The following is a 23,963-nucleotide window of genomic DNA, read 5'->3' on the forward strand; positions in this document are numbered from 1 at the left end:
CCTGAAGCCATGATGTGGCTGAACTGCTCTCTAGGATGGCTGGGATGGGGAGTGGCATAGTGTGTGTCCAAACCATTGCTTCTAGCTACAGTGAGCGACGATGTCATTGGAATAGTTGTTTTTTGAGGGGGATAATGCCAGGAACTCTCACCTTAAATATGGGTCTCAATTTTTGTCACTCCTGGGAAGGAAAAGGAATTGAGTTAGCAAGCCCCTATGACATTACCTCTGAAGATGAAGGTCTCCCTAGCCCTATAGAGCTTGGACCCAGAGGGCTAACAGTGCTGCAGGGTGAGGAAACCGGTTTAGAAAGGCTGACTTGATACCGACATGAAGACTGTTTCCTTGTCCTTCTGCCCTTCTACCAGAACCCTTTTCTCTCCCCACCTTGATGTTTTTTCCAGACATCGGTTGCTTCCTCTATACGTAGTAATGGAGAGTTGGATCCAAGGCACTTAGAGCAGAGTCCGTCCTTCCTCATCCTCAGCCTTGGACCCACCCCACCCTTGCCTCCTCCATTTGCTTAGCAGTGTCCCTCACAGTAGGGTTATACCTCCTCCGACCTTGGCATTTCAGGACAGGGGGAATATCCAAAAGGGAGTACCTGAGAAGATGGTGGCAGTAACTGGCAAAGAGAAAATCTAAAATAAGAGAAATATTCATAATTTAAAGACAGTATGTGGGTGAGGATGGGGGAGGGGGCGCATACATTTGGAGGCACCTTAGTTTTCCATTTTAAAGTTAAGAAGCAGAAAAAATCTGGGAGAGACTGAATCCCAGTTCCACCCTTCGATCTGAGAGATCAGTGAACAGAGAAAGTCTGTCTTGGATATACTTGCTTGTAACCATATTTCATATAACTCTAACCACTGAGAAGTAAAGGCAGAACTAATACCCCTCCCCTCCCCTCCCCTCCCCTCATTCTTCTAAGACTTGATCCAATGCAATGTTCACAGGTTGCACGATGAGAAATGGTTCTTTCAGGAGAAAGGAGTTAGACCAGAATTGCCATTAAATTTATGCTTCATTGAGAGCAGAGTTCTGCTGTTCTTTAACATCTCAATGCTATTAGCAGGTCCTATAAATGAAATAATTTATTACTCAATTACCTCATTTGTAAATGCATTGGAAAGTTCTTGACCCAAGTTGAACATATAGGGAAGGGGAAGTAAATCGTCTTAATTACTAACCTCTCCTTAAAATTCATTCAGCTGAATCTTTCATTCTTTCAGTGCCTTAAAATGAGGACTTAATGTGCTAGAGAGTGAACGTACATAACTGAAGAACATAATAAGGGAATAAGTTGCTTGGCTCTGACTATGTGCCAGGTACCAGTGTAGGTGCTCTAGGTACTCTTCACTGCCCACAGCAACCCTGTAAAGTAGGTACTATTACTAGTTCCATGGTCTTGAGGAAGAAACCAAAGCTCAGAGAAATTAGGTAATTTTCCCACGGAAAGTGGCTTGAGTAAGCTGGACAGTACTCTCCCCACAGAGCAGTGCAGCCTTCCCAACCCTGGTCAGGCCACGGGCCCGGGGGAGCTGGGGAATCCCCTGGTGCCGAAGGGGGTATTCAGTCTATAGAATTGGGAGTGGGGGGTGTCTGCCAGCCATTGGAGAATTCAGCGTGATGATGTCTCAAGAGCCAGGCCTCCCGGGCCTGGCACCTGGTAGGCGGTCAGTCCCGTTTGAGAACTGCTACCATTTTCCCTTTGACCCGAGGCAACTTCCGCTACTTCAGAGCCCTCATTGCAAAGTCTAGTAATTAGGGATTTTCTTACATAGTTCTCTGCAGATCCAATAAACTTTTGTTGAATAACTAAAAAAAGAATCCTATCACTGCTACTAAACAGTGACAGCTACTAATGGCAGAAGCTATCATTCAAGCACCAGGCACTGTACTAGAAGCTTTGAAAAGCTGAACCTCATTTTATCTTAACAACTACTTCATGAGGGAGATGTTTTTATGCCCATTTTACAGATGAGGAAAAGCGGTTTAGAGAGGGTAAGTAACCTGCCCAAGGTGGCACTGCTAGGTAGTGGCAGAGCCAGGGCTCAAGCCAGGTCGTTTTGACTACAAAGCCCTGTCCATTCTACCGTATGCCATGGCTCTTCAGGGAACCCATGCATCCTGCCCACCTGGGAGCAAAGGCTAAATCAGCCCACTGGCCATGGAAAGAGACACACTGTGACCATAGTGGAACTCAAGAGTAGGGTTATCATCACTCACAGCCCTCATTACTTCATTTGGGTTGAGAAAGTCAGTATTCATATTTCAAAGTTTGTCTTAAAAAATTAAGTTTCTTAGCCTCCTGTTATGTTCTTAGCACTTTTTTGGGTGCCATGGAAGAATCAGAAGCATAAAGTATGAAGTTTATAGTCTAGTTGGAGAAATAGGACCAGCGTACTTGAAACAATAATGGACATCTTTAAATCAGTAGCATATCATCCCAGATATCAAAACATGTTGTAGAACTTCAGTAATGAAAACTGGAACATGAACAGAAAAACCAACCAGTAGAAAGATATGAAATATAGAAATAGGTCGAAGCGCTAAGGGGAGATTGCTATATAGTGGCATTTGAAATTATCGGGGAAAAATATCTAAGCAGCTCCTTCACTCTTCACTTCAAAATAAAATCCAGACAGAACCAAGATTAAACAAACAAACAAAAGTTATAAAAGTGCTAGTAAGAAATAAAGGAGTTTTGTTTGGTTCAGTTTGGTAATCTTGCTGTAGAGAGGGCCTTTTCTAAGCAAGACTCATAAAGCCATAGGGAAAACCTGATAAATTTGACCACTTTAAAATTTCAAATTTCTACATATCAGAAACATAAAAGCAAATAAATATCCACAAAAAGCAGAATCAAATGGAAAATGAAAAATATTTAATAACTGAATGACAAAAGTCTTTCATTTATAAAGAGATTTTACAATTTAATAAGAAAAAAATGTGTAAAGGACATTGAAAGACAATTAACAGAAAAAGACGTACAAATGGATTATAAACAAATGAAAAGGCGATGGGCCTCACAAAGAATGCAAACTGCAGAAGGATATAGCAGATACCATTTTTTATTATGGTAGAATACATATAACAGAATTTACTCTTTTCACCATTTCTAGTGTACATGTCAGTGCTTTTAAGTAGTCCATACTGTGCAACCACCACCACCACCTCCAGCACTTTTTTCATCTTGCAAAACTGAAACTCCATACCCATTCAGCAATAGCTCTCATCCCCAACCCCCAGTAACCACTCTTCTAATTTCTGTCTCTCTGGACTTGAGTACTTTAGATACTTCATGTAAGTGGAATCATACAGTATTTGTCTTTTTACAGGTGACTTCTTTCACGTACATAACGTCCTCAAGGTTCATCTGTGTTGTAGTATAATATAGACTTTCCTTCCTTTTTAAAGCTGAATAATATTCTGTTGTATGTACATACCACCTTTTGTTTATCCATTCACTCATCGACAGACACGGCTGCTTCTACATTCTAGCTATTGTGAATAGTGCTGCTGTGAACATGGCATACAAATCTTTTTGAGATACTTTTTTCAAAACTTTTGAGTATTTACCTAGACGTGGAATTATTGGATCATATGGTAATTCCATGTTTAATCTTTTGAGGAGCTACCATAATGTCTTCCACAGCAGCTGTACCATTTTACTTTTCATCAATGGTACACAAGGGTTCTAATTTCTCCACATCTTTGCCAACATTTGCTATTTTCCTGTTTTTTTAACAGTAGCCATTCTAATGGGTATGAGATCTCATTGTAGTTTTGGTATATATTTCTCTGATCATTAGTTACATGGAGCAGATTTTCTGTGCTTATTGGTCATTTATATACCTTCATTCATATATCTTCTTTGGAGAAATGTCTATTCAAATCTTTTGTCCATTTTTTAATCAGGGTGTTTGATTATTTTATTGTTGAGTTTTAAGAGTTCTCTATATATTCTGGATAGCAATCCCTTATAGCCACAGCATTTAACTTGTCATATTTCCAAGGATCGGAAAATTTGGTGATAAACAATCAGTGAGAATGCGGGAAAATAAACCTCCTGTAGACCTGGTAGGAGGAAAAATTAGCACAGCCTCTTTAGAAGGCAATTCAGTAGCATCTATCAAGGATTTAAATGGATATACCCTTTGACCCAGTAATTTCACTTTCCAGAATTTATTGTACAGATTCACTTACTCATGAGGGCAAATATATGTACAAGGATGTTCACTGCAACAGTATCAAAGCACAAGATGTGTCACGCAGCAATGCAAAAACAGTAATTCAAGGCTAAGTGGCATTGAGTAGAAATTCTCACATATTAGTAGTTGTGCTTTTGATATCTGTCTATTAAAATAAGTTTCTATAAAACTTTTAAGCAAACCTGTCTTTAATGATTGGCGATTGGCTAACAGTTACTAAACACTTCTGTGCTGAGCACTGCTCTAAGCACAGACTCACTCAGTCCTTCCCGACAAGTCATGAGCAGGTGTCATGGGTATGTGCATGTTGCAGATTAGGGAGCTGAGAACCAGGAGGCTAATTAACTGGCTATGGTCTCTTACATCTGCCCCAGAGCCCACACTCTTCACCAGGACCCTAACTGCTTCCCATAACCATCTGCATGCTTTTGAAATCAATAGAACATAGTTAACATGGGTCAGTCTACACACACACACACATAAGGCACATTTGCCTTCTCAGCAATCAAGGGGCTCAGAGGCCTACCGTCTATAAACTACTGCCTGAGAAGAAGGTTCTGTGGAAGTTCTGAGGTGAAGGTGAGTTATTAGAATAGGTGTAAGAGTGGGGAACTGTATGAATAAGACTTGAAGAATGGGGAGTTTGGATAGGCTGTGAGGATAAAGAAAGGCATGCCAAAGGGAGATCCGCATGAGTGAGGGCCTAGAGGTGGGAGTGAGCGTGGATGCCTAACTGAAGCTGAGAGGCATGTTGGGAGGTGTGTTTAAGGCAGCAGATTAGAGGACCTCAGAAACAGGCTGAAGAGAGGACAAGGGTTATGTGAGGAACCTCCAGCTACCTTCATCTTCTCTTTGGTCCATTGTTTAAGCAATAATAACTCAGAGGCTTTACGTAAGCAGAGAGGATACTAGTAAGAAAAGGTGGTAAATCTCATTCTACCTTCCTCAACACCCCCTCCATCTCCCTAAGTAGGTGAGCAATGACTTCAGGAGATCACCTACAGTTCTTGGGACTGTACAAGTTTTGACTTGTGTCTTCTGTTCCAGCTGTCACCTGCCCTCCCAACAGCCATTATGAGAGCTGTGTGAGTGTCTGCCAGCCCCGCTGTGCTGCCATCCGCCTGAAAAGTGACTGCAACCACTACTGTGTGGAGGGCTGTCAGTGCGACTCGGGCTATGTCCTCAATGGCAAGAGCTGCATCCTGCCCCACAGCTGCGGCTGCTACTCAGATGGCAAATATTACGAGGTAGGAGAGCTCGGCACTGATTGTTCCTCTTTGCCAAGAGGTTAATCACAGTTGACCGATCTTCCCGCTTCATCATGAAGATTAGGGTGCTTATTTGTAGGGAGGTGGGAGAACAGAGAGGTTAAGAACAGGTCCGTGGAGGCTCTTGCTCACTGAGTACTGGATTTGGAAATGCATTTGAGCCTCACTCTCCTCCCTCCTCGGCAGCAGCACGGTCGCTAGCACTCTGCATTCCCTCCTCTTAGCATTTGTGTTTCTCTCTCCCTATGCCTGTCTCTAGGCCCTCTGATTTCCTCTCCTGTTAATCTTAATTTGCTTCTCGAAAGCATTTGGAAATATGGTAGCTGTGAATATGACACTTGTAACTGTCTTAGCCAAGGACATTTTTAACTGGGAAATATGGGGCTTGAGGCTGGAAGCAATAGCTTTTCCTTTCTGGCTATTGAAGCTCCATGGGAGTGAGGGAAAGCATGTGCCATCTATCACTCTGGTACTATCTGCAGAGGATTCCACCTGAACTGCTTAATGTGATGCCCCCACACCTACCGTTTGCTTCCCTATATATAGGGTCTTAAACATCTAGCTAATGAAGATGTCCTTTGTAGATATCACTTGGTAAAACATATCACCCACTAAATTGTTTACTTTGTACTTTATAAATTTTATTTATTTCAACTTTAAATAATATTTTATTTTCAATTACAGCTGACATGTAATATTATATTAGTTTCAGGTGTACAACCCAGTGATCAGACATTATATAACTAACTAAATGATCATCTGTATAAATCTCATACGCATCTGACACCATACACAGTTATTACAGTATTATTGACTATATTCCCTGTGCTGTACTTTACATCCTTGTGACTATTCTGTAACTACCGATCTGTACTTCTTCATCCCTTCACCTTTTTCGCCCATCCCCCAAGCCCCTTCCCATCTGGCAACTGTCAAAATGTTCTCTGTATCTCTGAGTCTGTTTCTGGTCTGCTTGTTCATTAATTTTGTTTTTAAAATTCAATTGTTGATAGATGTGTATTTACTGCCATTTTATTACTCATATTTTTAATGTTTTTCCCCCTTCTTCTTCTTAAAGAAGGCCCTTCAACATTTCATGTAATGCTGGTGAGTGGTGATAATGAATTCCTTTAGCTTTTTCATGTCTGAGAAGCTCTTTGTATGTTCTTTGATTCTATGATTGCCTTGCTGGGTAGAGTAATCTTGGTTGTAGGTCCTTGTTTTTCATCACTTTGAACACTTCTTGCCCCTCCCTCCTGCCCTGCAAAGTTTCTGTTGAGAAATCAGTTGACAGCCTTGTGGGAGCTCCCTTGTAGGTAACTAACTGCTTTTCTCTTGCTGCTTTTAAGATTTTCTCTGTCTTTAACCTTTGACATTTTAATTATGATGCATCTTAGTGTGAGCCCCTTTGGGTTCCTCTCATTTGGGACCCTTTGTGCTTCCTGGACTTATGTGTCTATTTTATTCACCAGGTTAGGGAAGTTTTCTGTCATTATATTTTCACACAGGTGTTCAATTTCTTACTTTCTCTCTTTTCCCTCCGGCACCCCATGATGTGAATGTTGATATGCTTAAAGTTGTCCCAGAGGCTCCTTACACTATCCTCTTTTTTTTATTATTATTCTTTTTTCCTTCTACTGTTCTGATTGGGTGTTTTCTGCTTTCTTATCTTCCAAATCTCTGATTTGATCCTCTGCTTCATCTACTCCACTGTTGATTCCCTATAATGTATTGTTCATTTCAGTTAGTGTAATTTTCACTTCTGACTGGTTCTTTTTTATGTTTCCTATCTTTGTTGAAGTTCTCACTAAGTTCATCTACTCTTCCCCTAAGTTCATTGAGCATCCTTATAACCAGTATTTTTCTTTGAATCTAGTAGATTGTTTTTCTCCATTTTGTTTAGTTTTTTTTTCTGGAGCTTAGTTCTATTTTTATTTAGGAAATGTTTCTTTGTCTCCTCATTTTGGCTGCCTCCCTGTGTTTGTTTCTATGTATTAGGTAGAGCTGCTACATCTCCCAGTCATGGTAGAGTGGCCTTATGTAGTAGGTGTCCTGTAGGGTTCAGTGTCACAGCCTTCCTATTTACCCAAGCTGGGGATTCCAGGTGTGTGCCTTGCCCCCCCATGTGGGCTGTGTGTACCTTCCTGTTGTAGTTGAGCTTTGAATTCTGTTGGCACATCAATGGGAGGAATTTACCTCCAGGCTAATCAGCTGCAAGGACTGGCTGTGATCATTGACCATCTTGGAGAATCAGCTGTGCAAGGGCCAATCCCAGGAGAAACACTTACTTCAGTGGGGCTCTGGTGAGTCCTTCCTTTGCATGTGTCACTTATGGAGGTGGTTGGGTGGTACTTTGACATAGTCTATAGCTCTCCACAAGTGTGCTGGCTCTGGGGTCTCCCAGGAGGTGCAGGCCAATGCCAGCCACCACCTATGTTCTGTGAGAGGCCACCCAGCATGAGCTACAGAATGATCTGCAGATTACTGCTACTTGTGCTGGGCTTGGAGGTGCCCAGAAGAGGTAAAGTTACAAAGCAAAGCTGGCTGCCACTATTGCCAGGCCTGGGGCCTCCTGGCACACTGAGGCCAGATACTACTAGTTTGAGAGATTTTAGGAAAGTCTGAAGCATGATTCAATACAAGCAGTTCATATGGAAAAGCCACTAGAAACAGCTTGAGTGGGCCTGCAATTTGCATGGGGCAGGGTCCCAGGGAATCACCAGATTGAGGAGAATAGAGATAGCCAGGTTGATGGAGACTCAAATATGGGGCACCCCAGTTGGCTCTGTGGGGGAGGGCTCAGCAAAGGAACAATGACCTCTGCTAGCACTTTTGTCTGGGAGAAAGCTGCTCCCCCCAGCTCTCTCCCTGAGGCCCATCAATTCTGTTCCTCCCCATATGCCTCTGGCACTTTTCAAACTGCTGCCCCAGCACTGGAGCTCGGAGCAAGTGAGTCCTAGTAAGTCCACGTGGACCCTTTAAGAGGAATTCCTGGGACTCCAGGAGCCCTCCATCTCACTCGGCCACAATCTCTGCTGGTTTTTACAGCCAAAAGTTATGGGGACCTTTCTTTCTGGCAGTAGAACCCTGGTCTTGGGGGCCTGGTGTGGGCCTGGGACCCCTCGATCCTCAGCGGGACCTCTGCAGCCAAGATATCCCTCCAGATTCCTATCCAGCACACATGGGTAGGGGACCAGCCCATTGAGCCTCTCCACCTTCTTACCAGTCTCGATGTAGCTTCTTTTGTACATCCTTAGTTGTAGGACTTCCATTCAGCTAGATTTCAGTAAGTTCTGAATGACGGTTCTGTAGTTTAGTTGTAATTTTTTAAAATATTTTTTATTGATTTCAGAAAGAGGAGGGGAGGGGAGAGAGAGAGATAGAAACATCAGTGATGAGAGAGTTGTCATTGATCAGCTGCCTCCTCCTCCTGCTCCTGCACACCCCTAACTGGGGACTGAGCCCACAGTCCGAGCATGTGCCCTGACCAGGAATCTAACCATGATCTCCTGGATCCTAAGTCAATGCTCAACCGCTGATCCACGCCCGGCCAGGCAGTTTAGTTGTAATTTTGATGTGCTTTTGGGAGGATGCAAGCACTGCTTTTATCTGCTCCACCATCTTGACCTGTGTAAATTCTTTATGTGCGTAATACTCAGTGAGGAAGGCCTTGCCTGAAGAAGGTATTTAGCCCATGGTTCTGTCTTAAGTCCATTTTCTCTTTAAACAACATCAGTACCTTATATTGGTGAGTAGACAGTTAACAGCAAATTGAGTATCTGCTATTTGCAGATTCCTATGCTAGTGGTATTGTTAGGGATGATAAAGCATGTTCCCTGCCTTAAGAAACTTAAAAATCTATTCCAGAGAGGAAAATAAATGCACTTTAAAAACAAGAAAATCATTACAAAATGAAATAACAAGTGAAAAATAACATCCCACACAACTAATCAATTTTATTTTTTTAAATTTTTTAATTTATTTTTTATTTTTTAATCCTCACCTAAGGATATTTTTTCATTGCTTTTTCAGAGGGAGGGAGGGAGAGAGATGGAGAAAGAGAAACATCTATGTGAGAGAGACACATTGATTGGTTACCTCCTACACACACCCCGACTGGGGCTAGGGATCGAGCCTGCAACCTAAGTATATGCCCTTGGCTGGAATCGAACCTGGGACCCTTCAGCCTGCAGGCTGATGCTCTAACCACTGAGCAAAACTGACTAGGGCACTAATCAATTTTAAATGAAAAATAATAGCATCATTAATAAATTGAATGTCTGAATTGTAAATAAACTAGGCAAAAATAAATATTATCTCCTTTTTGTAAAGATGCATTGACTTGTTCAAGAACAACTAAGTTGACTTTACTTTGAGAATAAGTAAAAGAAAATAAATGTTGAAGTTACCCTCAATTTCACTTTCAGTGGGAAATTTGCTTAAATATTGTTTCAGAAAGAGGAGAAAGTAGAGTTAAATAGTAGAGCTAATCAGCCCTAGCTGGTTTGGCTCAGTGGTTAGAGCTGGTCCAGTTGGCATGTGGACTGAAGGGTCATGATTCTGCCTCCAGCCAAGGGTACATACCTCAATTGCAGGCTTAATCCCAGACCCAGTTGGTATGCAAGCAGGAAGCAACCAATTGATGTGTCTCTTTTGCATCGATGTTTCCTCTTCTCTCTCTCTCTCTCTCCACTCTCTCTGAAAAGCAATGGAAAAAATATCCTCGAGGGAAGCCTAAAAAAAATAGTAGAGCCAATCAAAGAAGACTTCTTGGGAGAGGTGGGTTTTGAAGTTAACTTTTAGAAATATTGATAATTTGAAAGGAAAAGGCAAAACATGTAGTAGATAAGAATAATAAATTCCATTTTCTCACAATCTGGGAGAAGAAATAACCAGGATTGAGACTGGAAAAGCACAGTTCTCATCTCTGCTCCCCTGTCTGGAGCCTCACTGAATGTAGCCATCTAGCAAGCATGTCATGCACCCCTCAACAGAGATCCTGGAAGCCTGTGGCACAGGAGAATGACACTCGGGCTTGAACCTAGCTAAGCCATGGCTTGTGTGTGACATTGAACAATGTGTGTCATTACTCTGAGCTTCAGCTGTCCCATCTATGAAATGTGACTAATAATACCTACTCGATGATACTGTGTAATAATCTATGCCGGGTGCCTTGCCTGGTATGTGGTTCCTAGCAGTTCAGTAATTAGTTATTGTTACTTCTGTTATTCTCCTGAGGAGCATTTTGTAAATAAAAAGAATCCAGAAGTGTTTATGAAATGATGCATATAAAAGCCCTTGGAACTTCCAGCAAAGGCACAGTACAGCTCTTGGCAGCCATTAGTACTATAAACATTGCTAACTGCTTTTCATCAGAAAGTTCCTGGGTTTTGACAATAGCTTATAACTGCTAACTCACAGAACAAATAATGTGCATCTACTTGTCTCAATTCAAAGTTGGGGGCTTGTTTATACAATAGATTTCTTTGGAAAGAGAGGGCATATCTAGCTATTAGCACGTAGGGTAATTACCAGTTGTTGTTGTCTAATTAAGAGAGCAGTCACTTTACTGTGGTGCTAGTTTCACAATCAAGGTCTCCTGTGGGATGAGTTACTTACCCTTTATCATATCCACATGTGTCAGGTTATTTTTCTCTTTCCACTTATGTAATGTCTAACTTATCAGAAATAGCCCAGACCATCCACTCAATTATTCTGCATATCTGAGGCTGCTGGCCTCTAGAATATTTTACAGATCTGGAAGGAGGAAATACTTGGTTCCAGGAGCTACTTCACTTTGAGGATTAAAGTTATCAGCAGTGGCATCTTGAAGTGAATTAAGGAAAATCCTCTTGGAAGATCTCCTCCTGTATCTATTGACCCTTGAATCTGAGTCCTATCTGTAGCTGATATCCAGGATTTTATTAAGTCTATAGTTAAAGCAGAAAACAGTGACCAGACAGAAGCATAGACCTGTAGTACAATTAAAACATCTCTGCAGATGTTTTAACTGCACTGTTCTGGTAAAGTGAGTTAGTGCACTAAGTGCCCAGTCTCTGTGCCATAGTCTGCTTGTTGGGAGCTCACCCAACTTGGACCGTCATGACCGCTTTCCAGCAGTTCACGGGGATTCCTAGTCTAGAAAAGTGCAAGATGGACAGCATAGACACGACCAGATGCGGCTGTATCTACAGGATGTTGCTCATTTGGGGAAGGGTGCAAAATGAGGGCTGCCCCAGCGAGGACGGCCTGTGATGCAGGTATGTCACGCACCATGGTGTAAAATCCTCGCCACCTGCGCGGGGGGGCTGGGCCTTCGCCTGCAACAGCAGCTACGATTCTTCCAGTGCCTCCTCTATGTCAGGATCTTTGCTTAACCCATTTAATTTAATCTTAACACGTGCCCTACAAGATATTTTTGTAAATTAAATTACAGTTGACATTCTATATTGTTTTACTTTCAGATGTGTGGCATAGTGCGTAGACATTTATGTAACTTGCAGGTGATCCCTTGATAAGTCTTGCATCTGCCTGACTCCATACATAGATATTACAACCTTATTGAGTATATTTCCTATGCTGTACCTTACAGCACTGACTGTTTTGTAACTGCCAGTTTGTACTTCTTAATTTTTTAACCTTTTTCATCTAACCCCCAAACACCCTTCCTATCTGGCAACCATTGGCTTATTCTCTGTATCTGAGTTTGTTTCTGCTTTCTTTGTTCGTTGATTTTTTAAATTTTATGTTTTTAGTTTCTACATGTAAGTGAAATCATGTGGCAGTGGTCTCTGTCTGACATATTTCACTTAGCATAATACCCTTTAGGCCCACCCATGTAACAGACGGTAAGGTTTCCTTCCTTTCTGTGACCAACATTCCATTGCATGCTGTATAGGCAAAGCTTCTTTATCCATTTTTCTATCGGTGGACACTTAGGTTGCTTCCACTTCTTAGCTATTGTAAAGAATGCTGTAGGGAATCTTATATCTTTTCAAATAAGTGTTTGGGACTTTTTTGTAAATACGCAGAAGTAGAATTGCTGGATTATAGGGTAGTTTTATTTTTAATTTTTTAAGGAAACTCCATACTATTTTCCAGAGGCTACCAGTTTACAGTCCCACCAAGAGTGCATGAGGGTTCTCTTTTCCCCACGCCTTCACCAGCTTTTATTGTTTGTTGATATATTGATAATAACCACTTTGACAAGTATAAGGTCATATCTTATTATGGTTTTAATTTGCATTTCTCTGATGAATAGTGACATTGAGCATCTTTTCATATGTCTGTTGGCCGTCTGTATGTCCTCTTTGGAGAAATGTCTACTCAGGTTCTCTGCCCATTTTTTAATCAAGTTGTTTGTTTTTCTGGTGTTAAGTTGTATGAGATCTCTACATATTTTGGATATTAAACCCTTATTGAATATATCATTGGTGAATATCTTCCCCAATTAAGTAGATTGCCTTTTTGTTTCATTGATAGTTTCTTAGTTGCCCAGAAACTTTTATTTTGATGTAGTTGCATTTGTTTATTTTTTTGTTTGTTTCCCTTGCCCAAGAGGAAATATACAAAAAAATTATTACTAAGTGATATAAAAGGTTTTATAAAATGTTTTCTTCTAGGAGTTTTATGGTATTGGTCTTACATTTAAGTCTTTAATCTATTTTGATTTTATTCTTGTATATGGTGAAAGAAAGTGGGCAGTTTAATTTTTTACATGTATCTGTCCAGTTTCCCCAACACCATTTATTAAAGAGACTATCTTTACCCCATTGTATATTCTTGCCTCCTTTGTCATAAATTAATTTATGGTGTGGGGTTATTTCCGGGTTCTCTATTCTGTTCCATTGATTTAAGTATCTGTTTAATGTCAGTACCATGATGTTTTGAATACTATGGCTTATAGTATAGTTTTATATCAGGGTGCTGGATACCTGCAACTATGTTCTTCTTTCTCAAGATTGCTTTGGCTATTCAGGGTCTTTTGTGATTCAATATAAATTTTAGGATTATTCTTTGTTCTAGTTCTGTGAAAAATGCCATTGGTATTTTTGATATGGTTGCATTGAATCTATAGATTATTTGGTAGTATAAACATTTTCATGGTTTTATTATTTTCTATCCACGAGCCTTCAGTTTATCTGTATCTCCTTCAATTGCTTTATTCAATGTCATATAATTTTCCAAGTACAGATCTTTCACCTCCTTGGTTAAATTTTTAGCTAGGCAGTTTTTCCTGATACAGTTGTAAGTAGGATTGTTTTTTTAATTTTCCTTTCTGATTGTTGTTGGTATATAAAATCGCAACTGATTTCTAAATATTAATGTTGCATCCTGCTACTTTACTGAATTCATTTATCAATTTTAATAGTTTTTGGTGGAATCTCTAGAGTTCTCTCTATATAGTATCGTGTCATCTGCAAACAATAACAATTTTACTTCTTCCTTTCCCATTTGAGTGTTGGCTGTGGCTAAGACTTTCAATAGTATGTTGAATAGAAAATGGTAAAAATGGACATTCTTATTACTGATCTTAAGGAAAATGCTTTTAGCTTTTACCATTGTGAATCATTTTAGCTATGGGTTTGTCATATATGGCCTTGATTATGTTGAGGTATGTTCCCTCTATTTCCACTTTTCTGAGAGTTATTATCATAAATGGATGCTAGATTTTGGAAAATGCTTTATCTGAACCTATTGATATGATGATACTGTTTTTTTCTTTCATTTTGTTTTGTGATATATCATGTTAATTGATTTGTGGATATTGAACTAACCTTGCATCCCAGGAATAAATCCCACTTGATTTGTCATATATTTAAATATATATATTCTGAATTCAAATTGGCAATATTTTGTTGAGGACTTTTGCATCTATGTTCATCAGGGATATTGGCCTGTGATTTTTTTTTTTTTTTTTTTGGTAATGTCCTTGTCTGGCCTCAGGGTAGTGCTGGCCTCATAAACTGAGTTTGAGAGTTATCTCTCCCATTTAATATTTTAGAATACCTTGAGAAGCATAGGTATTAATTCTTCTTTGAATGTTTGTTAAAATTCACCTGTGAAGCCACCTGGTCTAGAACTTTTGCTTTGGGGGAATTCTTTAATTACTGGTTTGATTTCCTTAGTAGTTACCTGTCTGTTCAGATTTTTTGCTTATCATTCAGATCTTAGAAGATTCAGTGTTTCTAGAAATTTATACATTTCTCCCAGGTCATCCAATAGGTTGGCATATAATTGATCGTAGTATCTTCTTATAATCCTTTGTATTTCTGTAATGTAAGATGTGACTTCTCCGCTTTCATTGCTGATTTTATATATTTGGATTCTCTTTCTTTTTTTACTTAATCAAAAGTATTTTTTTTACATTTAATATTATTTTATATTTTCTTCAGGTGTAGAGCATAGTGGTTAGACAATCACATTCTTTACAAAGTGATCCTTCGACATTTCCAGCACCCACCTAGCACCATACGTGGTTATTACAATATTATTGACTACATTTCCTAGACTGTACATTACATTACCTATCACTGTTCTGTAACTACCAATCTGTACTTCTCAATCCCTTTACCTTTTTCACACAGTCCCCCAAAACTCCTCCCCTCTGGCAACTATCAATCTCTCTCTCTGAGTCTGTTTCTGTTTGTTTTTTCTTTTAATTGTTCTTTAGATTCCACATATAAGTGAAATTATATGGTAACTGTCTTTCTCTGACTGACTCATTTTATTTAGCTTAATGCTTTCTAGGTCCATCCATGCTATGCCAAATGGTAAGAGTTCATCCTTTTTTGTGTGCAAGTTATATTCCATTTTATATATGTACTACCATGTTTTTCATCCACTTGTCTTTTGATGGACACTTGGGTTGCTTCCATATCTTGGCTATTGTAAAGAATGCTGCAATGAACATAAGGGTGCATATTTTATTTCAAGTTAGTAATCTGACTTTCTTTGGATATATATCCCGAACTGGAATCGCTAGGTCATGAAGCAGTTTTGTTTTTAATTTTTTTTAAGAACCTGCATAGAGTTTTTCATAGTGGCTGCACCAACCTGCATTCACACCAACAGTGCATGAGGGTTCCCTTTCCTATACATCCTTGCTGTCACTTGTTGTTTGTTCATTTATTGGTGATAGCCATTCTTACAAGTGTGTGGTGATATTTCACTTTGGTTTTAATTTGCATCCCTTGATGATTAGTGAGGAACATCTCTTCATTTGTCGCTTTGCCAGCTGTATGTCCTCTTTGGAGAAGTGTCTGTTCAGGCCCTCTGCCTAGTTTTTAATTGGATTTTTTTCCTTAGTGTTGAGTTGCATGAGTTTGTTTTTTTTTGAAAAGATAAATTTTGGATATTAAGCCCTTATCAGATATATCATTGGGGAATATCTTCTCCCATTTAGTAGGTTGTCTTTTCGTTTTGTTAATGGTTTCCTTTGCTGGGCAGAAGCTTTTTAGTTTGATATAGTCCCATTTTTTCAAATTTTTTCTTGTGTTTTCCTAGTCCAAGAAGATATAACAGAAAAATATTGCTAAATGTCAGAGATTTTACTGCCTATGTTATCTTCTAGGATTTTTATGATTTTGAGTCTTACATTTAAGTCTTTAATACATTTTGAGTTTATTTTTGTATATGATGTAAAAGGGGGTCTAGATTTATTTTTGTTTTTTGCATGTATCTGTTCAATTTTCCCAGCACCATTTATTGAATAGAGTGTCTTTACCCTATTGTATGTTTTTGCCACCTTTATTAAATATGAATGGACTATATAAGTGTGGATTTATGTCTGGAATCTCTATTTTGTTCCATTGATCTATGTGTCTGTTTTTATGCCAGTATCATACTGTTTTGATTATTATAACCTCATAGTATATTTTGATATCAGGTAGCGAGATAACTAACTTTGTTCTTATTTCTCAAGTTTGCTGTAGCTATTCATTATCTTTTGTAGTTTCATATAAATTTTAAAATTATTCTAGTTCTGTGAAATATTCCATTGGTATTCAGTATGAATTGCATTGAATCTATAGATTTCTTTGTGCAGTATTTACATTTTAATGATGTTATTTCTTCCTATCCATGAACATGGTATATACTCCCACTAATTTGTATCTTCTTTCATTTCTTCGTTGTTTTATAATTTTCTGAGTACAGGTCTTTTACTCCCTTGGTTAAATTTATTTGTAGGTATTTTTTAATGCAATTATAAATGAGATTGTTTTCTTAGTTTCCCTGTCAACAGTTCATTACCAGTGTATTAAAATACAGCCAGTTTCCATTGATGGACACTTGGGTTGCTTCCATATCTTGGCTATTTATTTTACATTCTGCTAATTTACTAATTCATTTCTCAGTTCTAGTAGTGTTAGTAGTGTTTTGGAGGAATATTTAGGGTTCTGTATATACAGTATCATGTCATCTGCAATAATGACAATTTTACGTCTTCCTTTTCAGTTTGGATGCCTTTTATTTTTTCTTCATCTGATTATTGTGACTAGGACTTCTGGTGCTATGTTGAATAAGAGAGGTTATAGTGGACATGCATCTCTTCTTCCTGATCTTAAATGAAACACTATTAATTTTTCCTTGTTGACTATGATGTTAACTGTGGGTTTGTCATATATGGCTTTTATTATTTTGAAGTACTTTCCCTATATTTCCACTTTACTGAGCATTTTTATTTACAAGTTGGTGTTGCATTTTGTCAAATGCTTCATCTGCATCTATTGATATGATCATATGACTTTTATCCTTCATTTTGTTTATGAGGTATAACACGTTAATTCATTTGTGGATAGTGTACCAACCTTGCATCCCAGGAATAAATCATTGTTTATGTTCTTTATCTTTTAATTTTTATTTATTTTTGTTCAAAATATTACAGATGTCCCTTTTTCTCCCCATTGACCCCTTCCATCCCCCCTCTCCAGTCCCTCACCACACGATTGTCTGTATCCTTGGGTTGTGCATATATGCATATAAATTCTTTGGTTACTCTCTGCCCTGCCACCCACCCACCACTTCCCTTCCCCCTGAGATTTGTCAGTCTGGTCCATGCTTCCATGTCATTGAATCTACTCTCTTCATCAGTTTATTAAGTTCTTTAGATTTCACATATAAGTGAGATCACGTGATGTTTGTCTTTCTCTGCCTAGCTTATTTCACTTAGCATAATATTCTCCAGGCCCATCCATACCATCCCAAACGGTACAAGATCTTTCTTCTTTAGAGCTGCGTAGTATTCCATGGTGTATATGTGCCACAGCTTTTTTATCCACTCATCTACTGATGGGCATTTGGGCTCTTTCCAGATCTTAGCTATTGTAAATTGTGCTGCAATGAACATAGGAGTACATGTATTTTGATTAGTGTTTCAGGATTCTTAGGATATATTCCTAGAAGTGGGATCACTGGGTCAAAAGGCAGCTCCATGTTTAATTTTTTGAGGAACCTCCGTACTGTTTTCCATAGTGGCTGTACCAGTTTGCATTCCCACCAGCAGTGTACCAGGGTTCCCTTTTCTCCACATCCTCACCAGTACATGTCATTTGTTGATTTGTTGATGGTATCCATTCTGACAGGTGTGAAGTGATACCTGATTGTGGTTTTAATCTGCATCTCTCTGATGATTACTGATATTGAGCATTTGTTCATATGTCTCTTGTCCATCTCTATGTCCTCTTTTGAGAAGTGTCTATTCAGGACCTTTGCCCATTTTTAAATTTGATTGTTTGTCTTCCTCTTGTTGAGTTATATGAGTTCTTTGTACACTTTGGGAACTATCAGTTGCATCCTTGGCAAATATGTTTTCCCAGACTGTGGCGTTCTTTTGTATTTTGAGGCTGATTTCTTTTGCTCTGCAGAGGCTTTTTAGTTTGATGTAGTCCCATATGTTTATTTTTTCTTTTGTTTCTCTTGCCCTGGACGATGTATCAGTGAAAATTCTACTACCTGAGATGTCTGTGACTTTACTGCCTATGTTTTCTTCTAGGATGTTTCTGGTTTTGCAACTTACACTTAAGTCTTTTATCCATTTTGAGTTTATATTTGTGTATGGAGTAAGTTGGTGGTCTAGTTTCATTTTTTTGAATGTACCTGTCCAATTTTCCCAGCACCATTTATTGAAGAGACTGTCTTTACTCCATTGCATGCTCTTGCCTCCTTTGTCAAATATTAACTGACCATACTGGCATGGGTCTATTTCTGGGGTCTCTGTTCTGTTCCATTGATCTATATTTCTGTTGTTGTACAGGCTGTTTTGATTACAATGGCTTTGTAGTACAATTTGATATTCGGTAAAATGATCCCTCCCACTCTGTTCTTTCTCAAGATGGCTACTGCTGTTTAGCATCTTTTTTGGTCCAATATAAATTTTTGGAATATTTATTATAGATCTGTGAAATATGTTGTTGGTATTTTAATAGGAATTGCATTGAATCTATAGATTGCTTTGGGTAGTATGGACATTTTAATGATATTAATACTTCCAGTCCATGAACATGGTATATTCTTCCAATTGTTTATGTCTTCCTCTATTTCTTTTTTCATTGTCCTGTAGTTTTCTGAGTACAGGTCTTTTACATCCTTGGTTAAGTTTATTCCTGGGTATCTTATTTTTTTAGTTGCAATGGTAAATGGTATTTTTTGTTTGTTTGTTTCTCCTTCTGAGAATTCATTGTTGGTGTATAAAAATGCCATCGATTTCCAGATGTTAATTTTGTATTCAGCTACCTTACTGAATTCATTTATCAAATCTAATAGTACTTTGGTGCAGTCTTTAGGGTTTTCCTTGTACAGTATCATGTCATCTGTAAATAATGACAGTTTTGCTTCCTCCTTTCCAATTTGGATACCTTCTATGTTTTCTTCCTGTCTGATGGCTATGGCGAGGACTTCCAGTACTATGTTGAATGAGTGGTGAAAGCAGACATCCCTGTCTTGTTCCTGATTTTAAGGGAAATGGTTTTAGTTTTTGACCACTGAGTATGATGTTGGCTGTAGGTTTGTCATATATGGCCTATATTATGTTGAGATATGATCACTCTATTTTCACTTTGCCGAAAGCTTTTATCAAAATTGGGTGATGGATTTTGTCAAATGCTTTTACTGCTTCTATTGATATGATAATATGACTTTTGTCCTTCATTTTGTTTATGTGATGTGTCACATTTATTGATTTGTGGATGTTGTACCAGCCCTGCATCCCTGGAATAAATCCCACTTGGTTGTGGTGTATGATCTTTTTAATGTATTGCTGGATCCAGTTTGTTAGTATTTTGTTGAGGATTTTAGCATCTATGTTCATCATGGATATTGGCCTGTAATTTGCTTTCTTTGTAGTATCTTTATCTGGTTTTGGAATTAGGATGATGCTGGCCTCATAAAAAGAGTTTGGGAGTTGGCCCTCCTCTTGAATTTTCTGGAATAGTTTGAGATTAATAGGTGTTAATTCTTCTTTGAATGTTTGGTAAAACTCACTTGTAAATTCATCTGGTCCAGGGCTTTTGTTTGCTGAGAGTTTTTTTTATTACTGCTTCCATTTCATTAGTTATCAGCCTTTCAGATTTTCTGCCTCATCCCAATTGGAAAATTGTATACTTTTAGGAATTTGTCAGTTTTACCCATGTTCTGTAGTTTGTTGACATATAGTTGTTCATAGTATTTTCTTACGATCCTTTGTATTTCTGTTGGGTCAATTGTTATAGCTCCTCTTTCATTTCTGATTTTGTTTATTTGGGTCCTCTCTCTTTGTTTCTTGGCGAGTCTGGCTAAAGGTGCATCAATCTTATTTATCTTTTCAAATAACCAGCTCTTGGTTTCATTGATGTTTTGTAATTTTTTTTAGTCTCCATGTCATTAATTTCTGCTCTGATCTTTATTTTTTCCTTCCTTCTACTTCCTCGGGGCTTTTCTTACTGTTCTCTTTTTAATTCTTTTGGTTGTTGTGTTAGATGGTTTAGTAGAGCTTTTTCTTTTTTCTTGAGGTACACCTGTACTGCTATGAACTTTCCTTCAGGACTGCTTTCGCTGTGTCCCATAGATTTTGGGTTGTCTGTTCATTTTCATTTTTTCCATGAAGTGTTTGATTTCTTCCTTGATCTCATTGGTTACCCACTCATTGTTTAATAACATGCTATTTAGCCTCCATGTGTTTGAGTATTTTTGACTTTTTTTATACTGGTTGACTTCTAGTTTCATGCCATTGTAATTTGAGAAGATGCTTGATTTCATTCTTCTTGAACTTGTAGAGACTTGCCTTGTGCCCTAATGTGGTCTGTTTTTGAGAATGTTCCATGTGCACTTGAGAAGAATGTGTATTCTGCTGGTTTGGGATGAAATATTCTATAAATGTCAATTAAATCCATTAGATCTAGTGTGTCATTTAAGGTCTGTGTTTCCCTCCTGATTTTTTGTCTTGATGGTCTGTCCAATGATGACAGTGGGGTGTTAAAGTCCCCCACTATGATTGTGTTGCTGTCGATCTCCCTCTTAAAGTCCCCCAAGAAATTTTGTATATATTTAGGCGCTCCTATATTGGGTGCAAATATATTTATAAGGGTTATTTCCATTTGTTGGATTGATCCCTTTAATGTTATGTAGTGACTTTCTTTGTCTCTTATTATGGTCTTTATTTTGAAGTCTATTTTGTTGAAATAAGCATTACTACTCCAGCTTTTCCTTTGCTTCCAATTACATGGAATATTTTTTTTCCATCCCTTCACTTTTAGCTTGTGTGAATCTTTTGCTCTCAGTTGGGTCTCCTATAGACAGCCTATATATGGGTCATGTTTTCTTCATTCAGCTACCCTATGTCTTTTGATTGGGCCATTTATTCCGTTTACATTTAAGGTTACTATTGATATATATTTATTTAATGCCATTTTCCCCCTTTATGCTGATGTACCTTTCTCTCAATATTTATTCTTTTTTAAAGCAGTCATTTTAGCATTTCTTGCAATGCTGGTTTGGTGGTACTGAATTCTTTTAGTTTTCTTTTGTCTGGGAAAGGTCCTTATTTCACCTTCAATTTTAAATGATAGCCTTGCTAAATAAAGCAGTCTTGGTTGCAGGTTCTTGCTTTTCATTACTTTGAGAACTTCATGCCACTCCCTTCTGGCCTGAAGAGTTTCTGTTGAGAAATCTGCTATCAGTCTTATGGAGGTTCCTTTGTAGGTCACTGGTTGTCTCTCTCTCTCTCTTGCAGCTCTTAATATTCTTTGTCTTTAACATTTGCCATTTTAATTATGATATGTCTTGGAGTGGGTCTCTTTGGGTTCCTCTTGTTTGGAACCCTCTGGGCTTCCTGAACTTGTGTGGCAGAAATTCTCCCTTACCAGCTTAGGGAAGTTTTCTGTCCTTATTTCTTTCACAAATTTCTCTATCTCTTGATGACTTTCCTTTCCCTGTGACACCCCTATGATGCAAATGTTGTTTCACATCATGTTGTCCCTAAGCTCCCTTAGACTGTCCTCGTGCTTTTAAAGTATTTTTTCTTTTTGCTTCTCTGATTGAGTAGCTTTTTCTGCCTTGTCTTCTAAGTCACTTATTCTATCCTCTGCTTCGTTGAGCATGCTTTTAATTCCTTCCAGTGTAACATTGATATCAAATACAGTATTCTTCATTTCTCCCTGGTTGTTATTTATTATATCTAGCTCTTTTTTCATGTTTTCACTAATTTCCTGGACCTTTCCATTAAGTGTTTTGTTCTCTTTAATTTCCTTGAGCATCTTTATAACCATTATTGTGGACTCTATTTCTGATAACTTGCTCAACTCCATCTCATCAAGGTATTTTTCTGGCAATTTTTCCTTTTCTTTAGTTTGGGGGTTGTCTTCCCATTTTGGTGGCTCTTAGTGTTTGTGTCTGTATATTTAAATATATTTGCTGTTTCCCAGTCTTGTGGGGTGGGATTTTGTCGTGTATTTCCAGTGGAGTTCAGTGGTGTGTTTTTCTTATACTTCTGAGCTATTTGCTCTAGGCATGTCCCTTTTGTGAGTTCTTTGGGCTCTCTTATTGTGATTTGGTCTAGATTGTTGTTGACCCATTCTTGGGAGGAGTCCTCTCTCAGGTTGGCTAACTGTGTCTCAGCCCCAACCACATCATATGAGCTGTTGTATGGGTGCTGGCAAGGCAAGACAGTACACAACCAAACTGCTAGGGAACAAGCAGTATCTTACAAAATATCCTGACAATCACTATGAAAACATCCCAAGTGAAAGTAGAATTGGGAGAATGAAGTGAGAGCACAAATACTGAAGCAAAAAAAAAAAAAAAGAAAAGAAAAAAGAGCGAGAAAAGGATATTATTGCTAATAGTAATGAAAAAGAAAAAAACAAAAATAATAAACTAAAATAAAAAGTAAAAAATAGAGAAGCTACTGGGAGATAAAATAGGCAGAGAAAAGATTCTCAAAGATGGGCAAGCAAAAAATTAAGAGTAGAGTGTAGGAATGGGAAAATAGTTGAAAATGAAAAAACAAAAATACAATAAAGAGAAACAGAAACTAACAATCAAACAAAAAGACAGGCAGAAGAGGAAAAAAGAAAAGGGGGGAAAAAGTTATGCCAATGGAATGAGAAGAGAGAGAGAGATAAAGCCAGGGCACAGAGGGAGTCAAATAAGAGATAGGGGGGAAACGATAGAGAAAAGCAGTAAACTTATTGGTTATAATGATAATGTCCCAGCAATTAAGCAGAGAATATCATGAAAATCTTGATAATGGAACAAAAGTCAAAACAAAACAAAGAAGAAAAAAAAAGGCAAAGCAAAACAATTTTTTTTTAATATTAAAAATTAATTTTTTGAAAATTTTTTTTCCCTTTTCTCTTTTTTTCTTGAGGAAAAAAACAAAGTCAATCAGGTGAGTTTCATCAGGAAGCTTATGTTGTCTGCAGCTCACTGTTTTGTATGCTGATTTCAGGTCTCCTAGGAGGTACTTTTTTATCAGCCAACATCAGGAGCTATCCAGGTTTGGCTCTGGTGTCCTTAGGTAGTTGGTTGATCTGAGGGTCTCTGAGGACCACCTCCTCTTGTCAGCTACTTTGCCTCCCTCTTGTGGTTGTCTGGTCTTACTCCAGAGTCTTCTGAAAAGTTTTTAGGGTGCAGGCCTGCTACTGTAGCTCGGGATATTGCTCCCCTTACTGAGAGGTTTTGCTGTTAGGCACTCACTGTGGGGAAGTCAGTCTCTGCTTCAAAGCCAGCTCCTCAGTCTGTACCCTATCCTCCAATTCTAGTTCCCCACAAGATGGCCTGCTGCAGTTCAGATTGAATTCAGTCTGTTGCCTTTTCTATATGGGCAGTTTCAGTGGCCTGGGCACAGTGGGTTCGATTAAAAAACATTCCAGTGAGCACTTTACCCCCCATCCCCCAGCAGGGGTTTTAAGCTTTTCCTCCAGTTCTAGTCCCAGAGAGACTTACTCTTGTACAGTGGTACCTTGGTTTTTGAACGTCTCCATGGACAAACATTTCAGTTTACGAA

General features: G+C 38.5%; 1 protein-coding gene across 1 annotated transcript in view; it reads left to right on the top strand.

Moving 5' to 3' along the window:
* TECTA (tectorin alpha) overlaps nucleotides 1-23,963 on the top strand; it is a gene marked incomplete at both ends in the record, with an annotated part of 117,270 nt that overhangs the window by 63,507 nt on the left and 29,800 nt on the right. Inside the window, one exon of the mRNA XM_081122727.1 lies at nucleotides 5,262-5,461. Coding sequence (XP_080978853.1) covers nucleotides 5,262-5,461 — 200 coding nt within the window. The remainder of the gene's footprint in view (nucleotides 1-5,261; nucleotides 5,462-23,963) is intronic.

This window comes from Miniopterus schreibersii (assembly GCF_964146895.1).
Source record: "Miniopterus schreibersii genome assembly, chromosome: 20".
Taxonomy (NCBI): domain Eukaryota; kingdom Metazoa; phylum Chordata; class Mammalia; order Chiroptera; family Miniopteridae; genus Miniopterus; species Miniopterus schreibersii.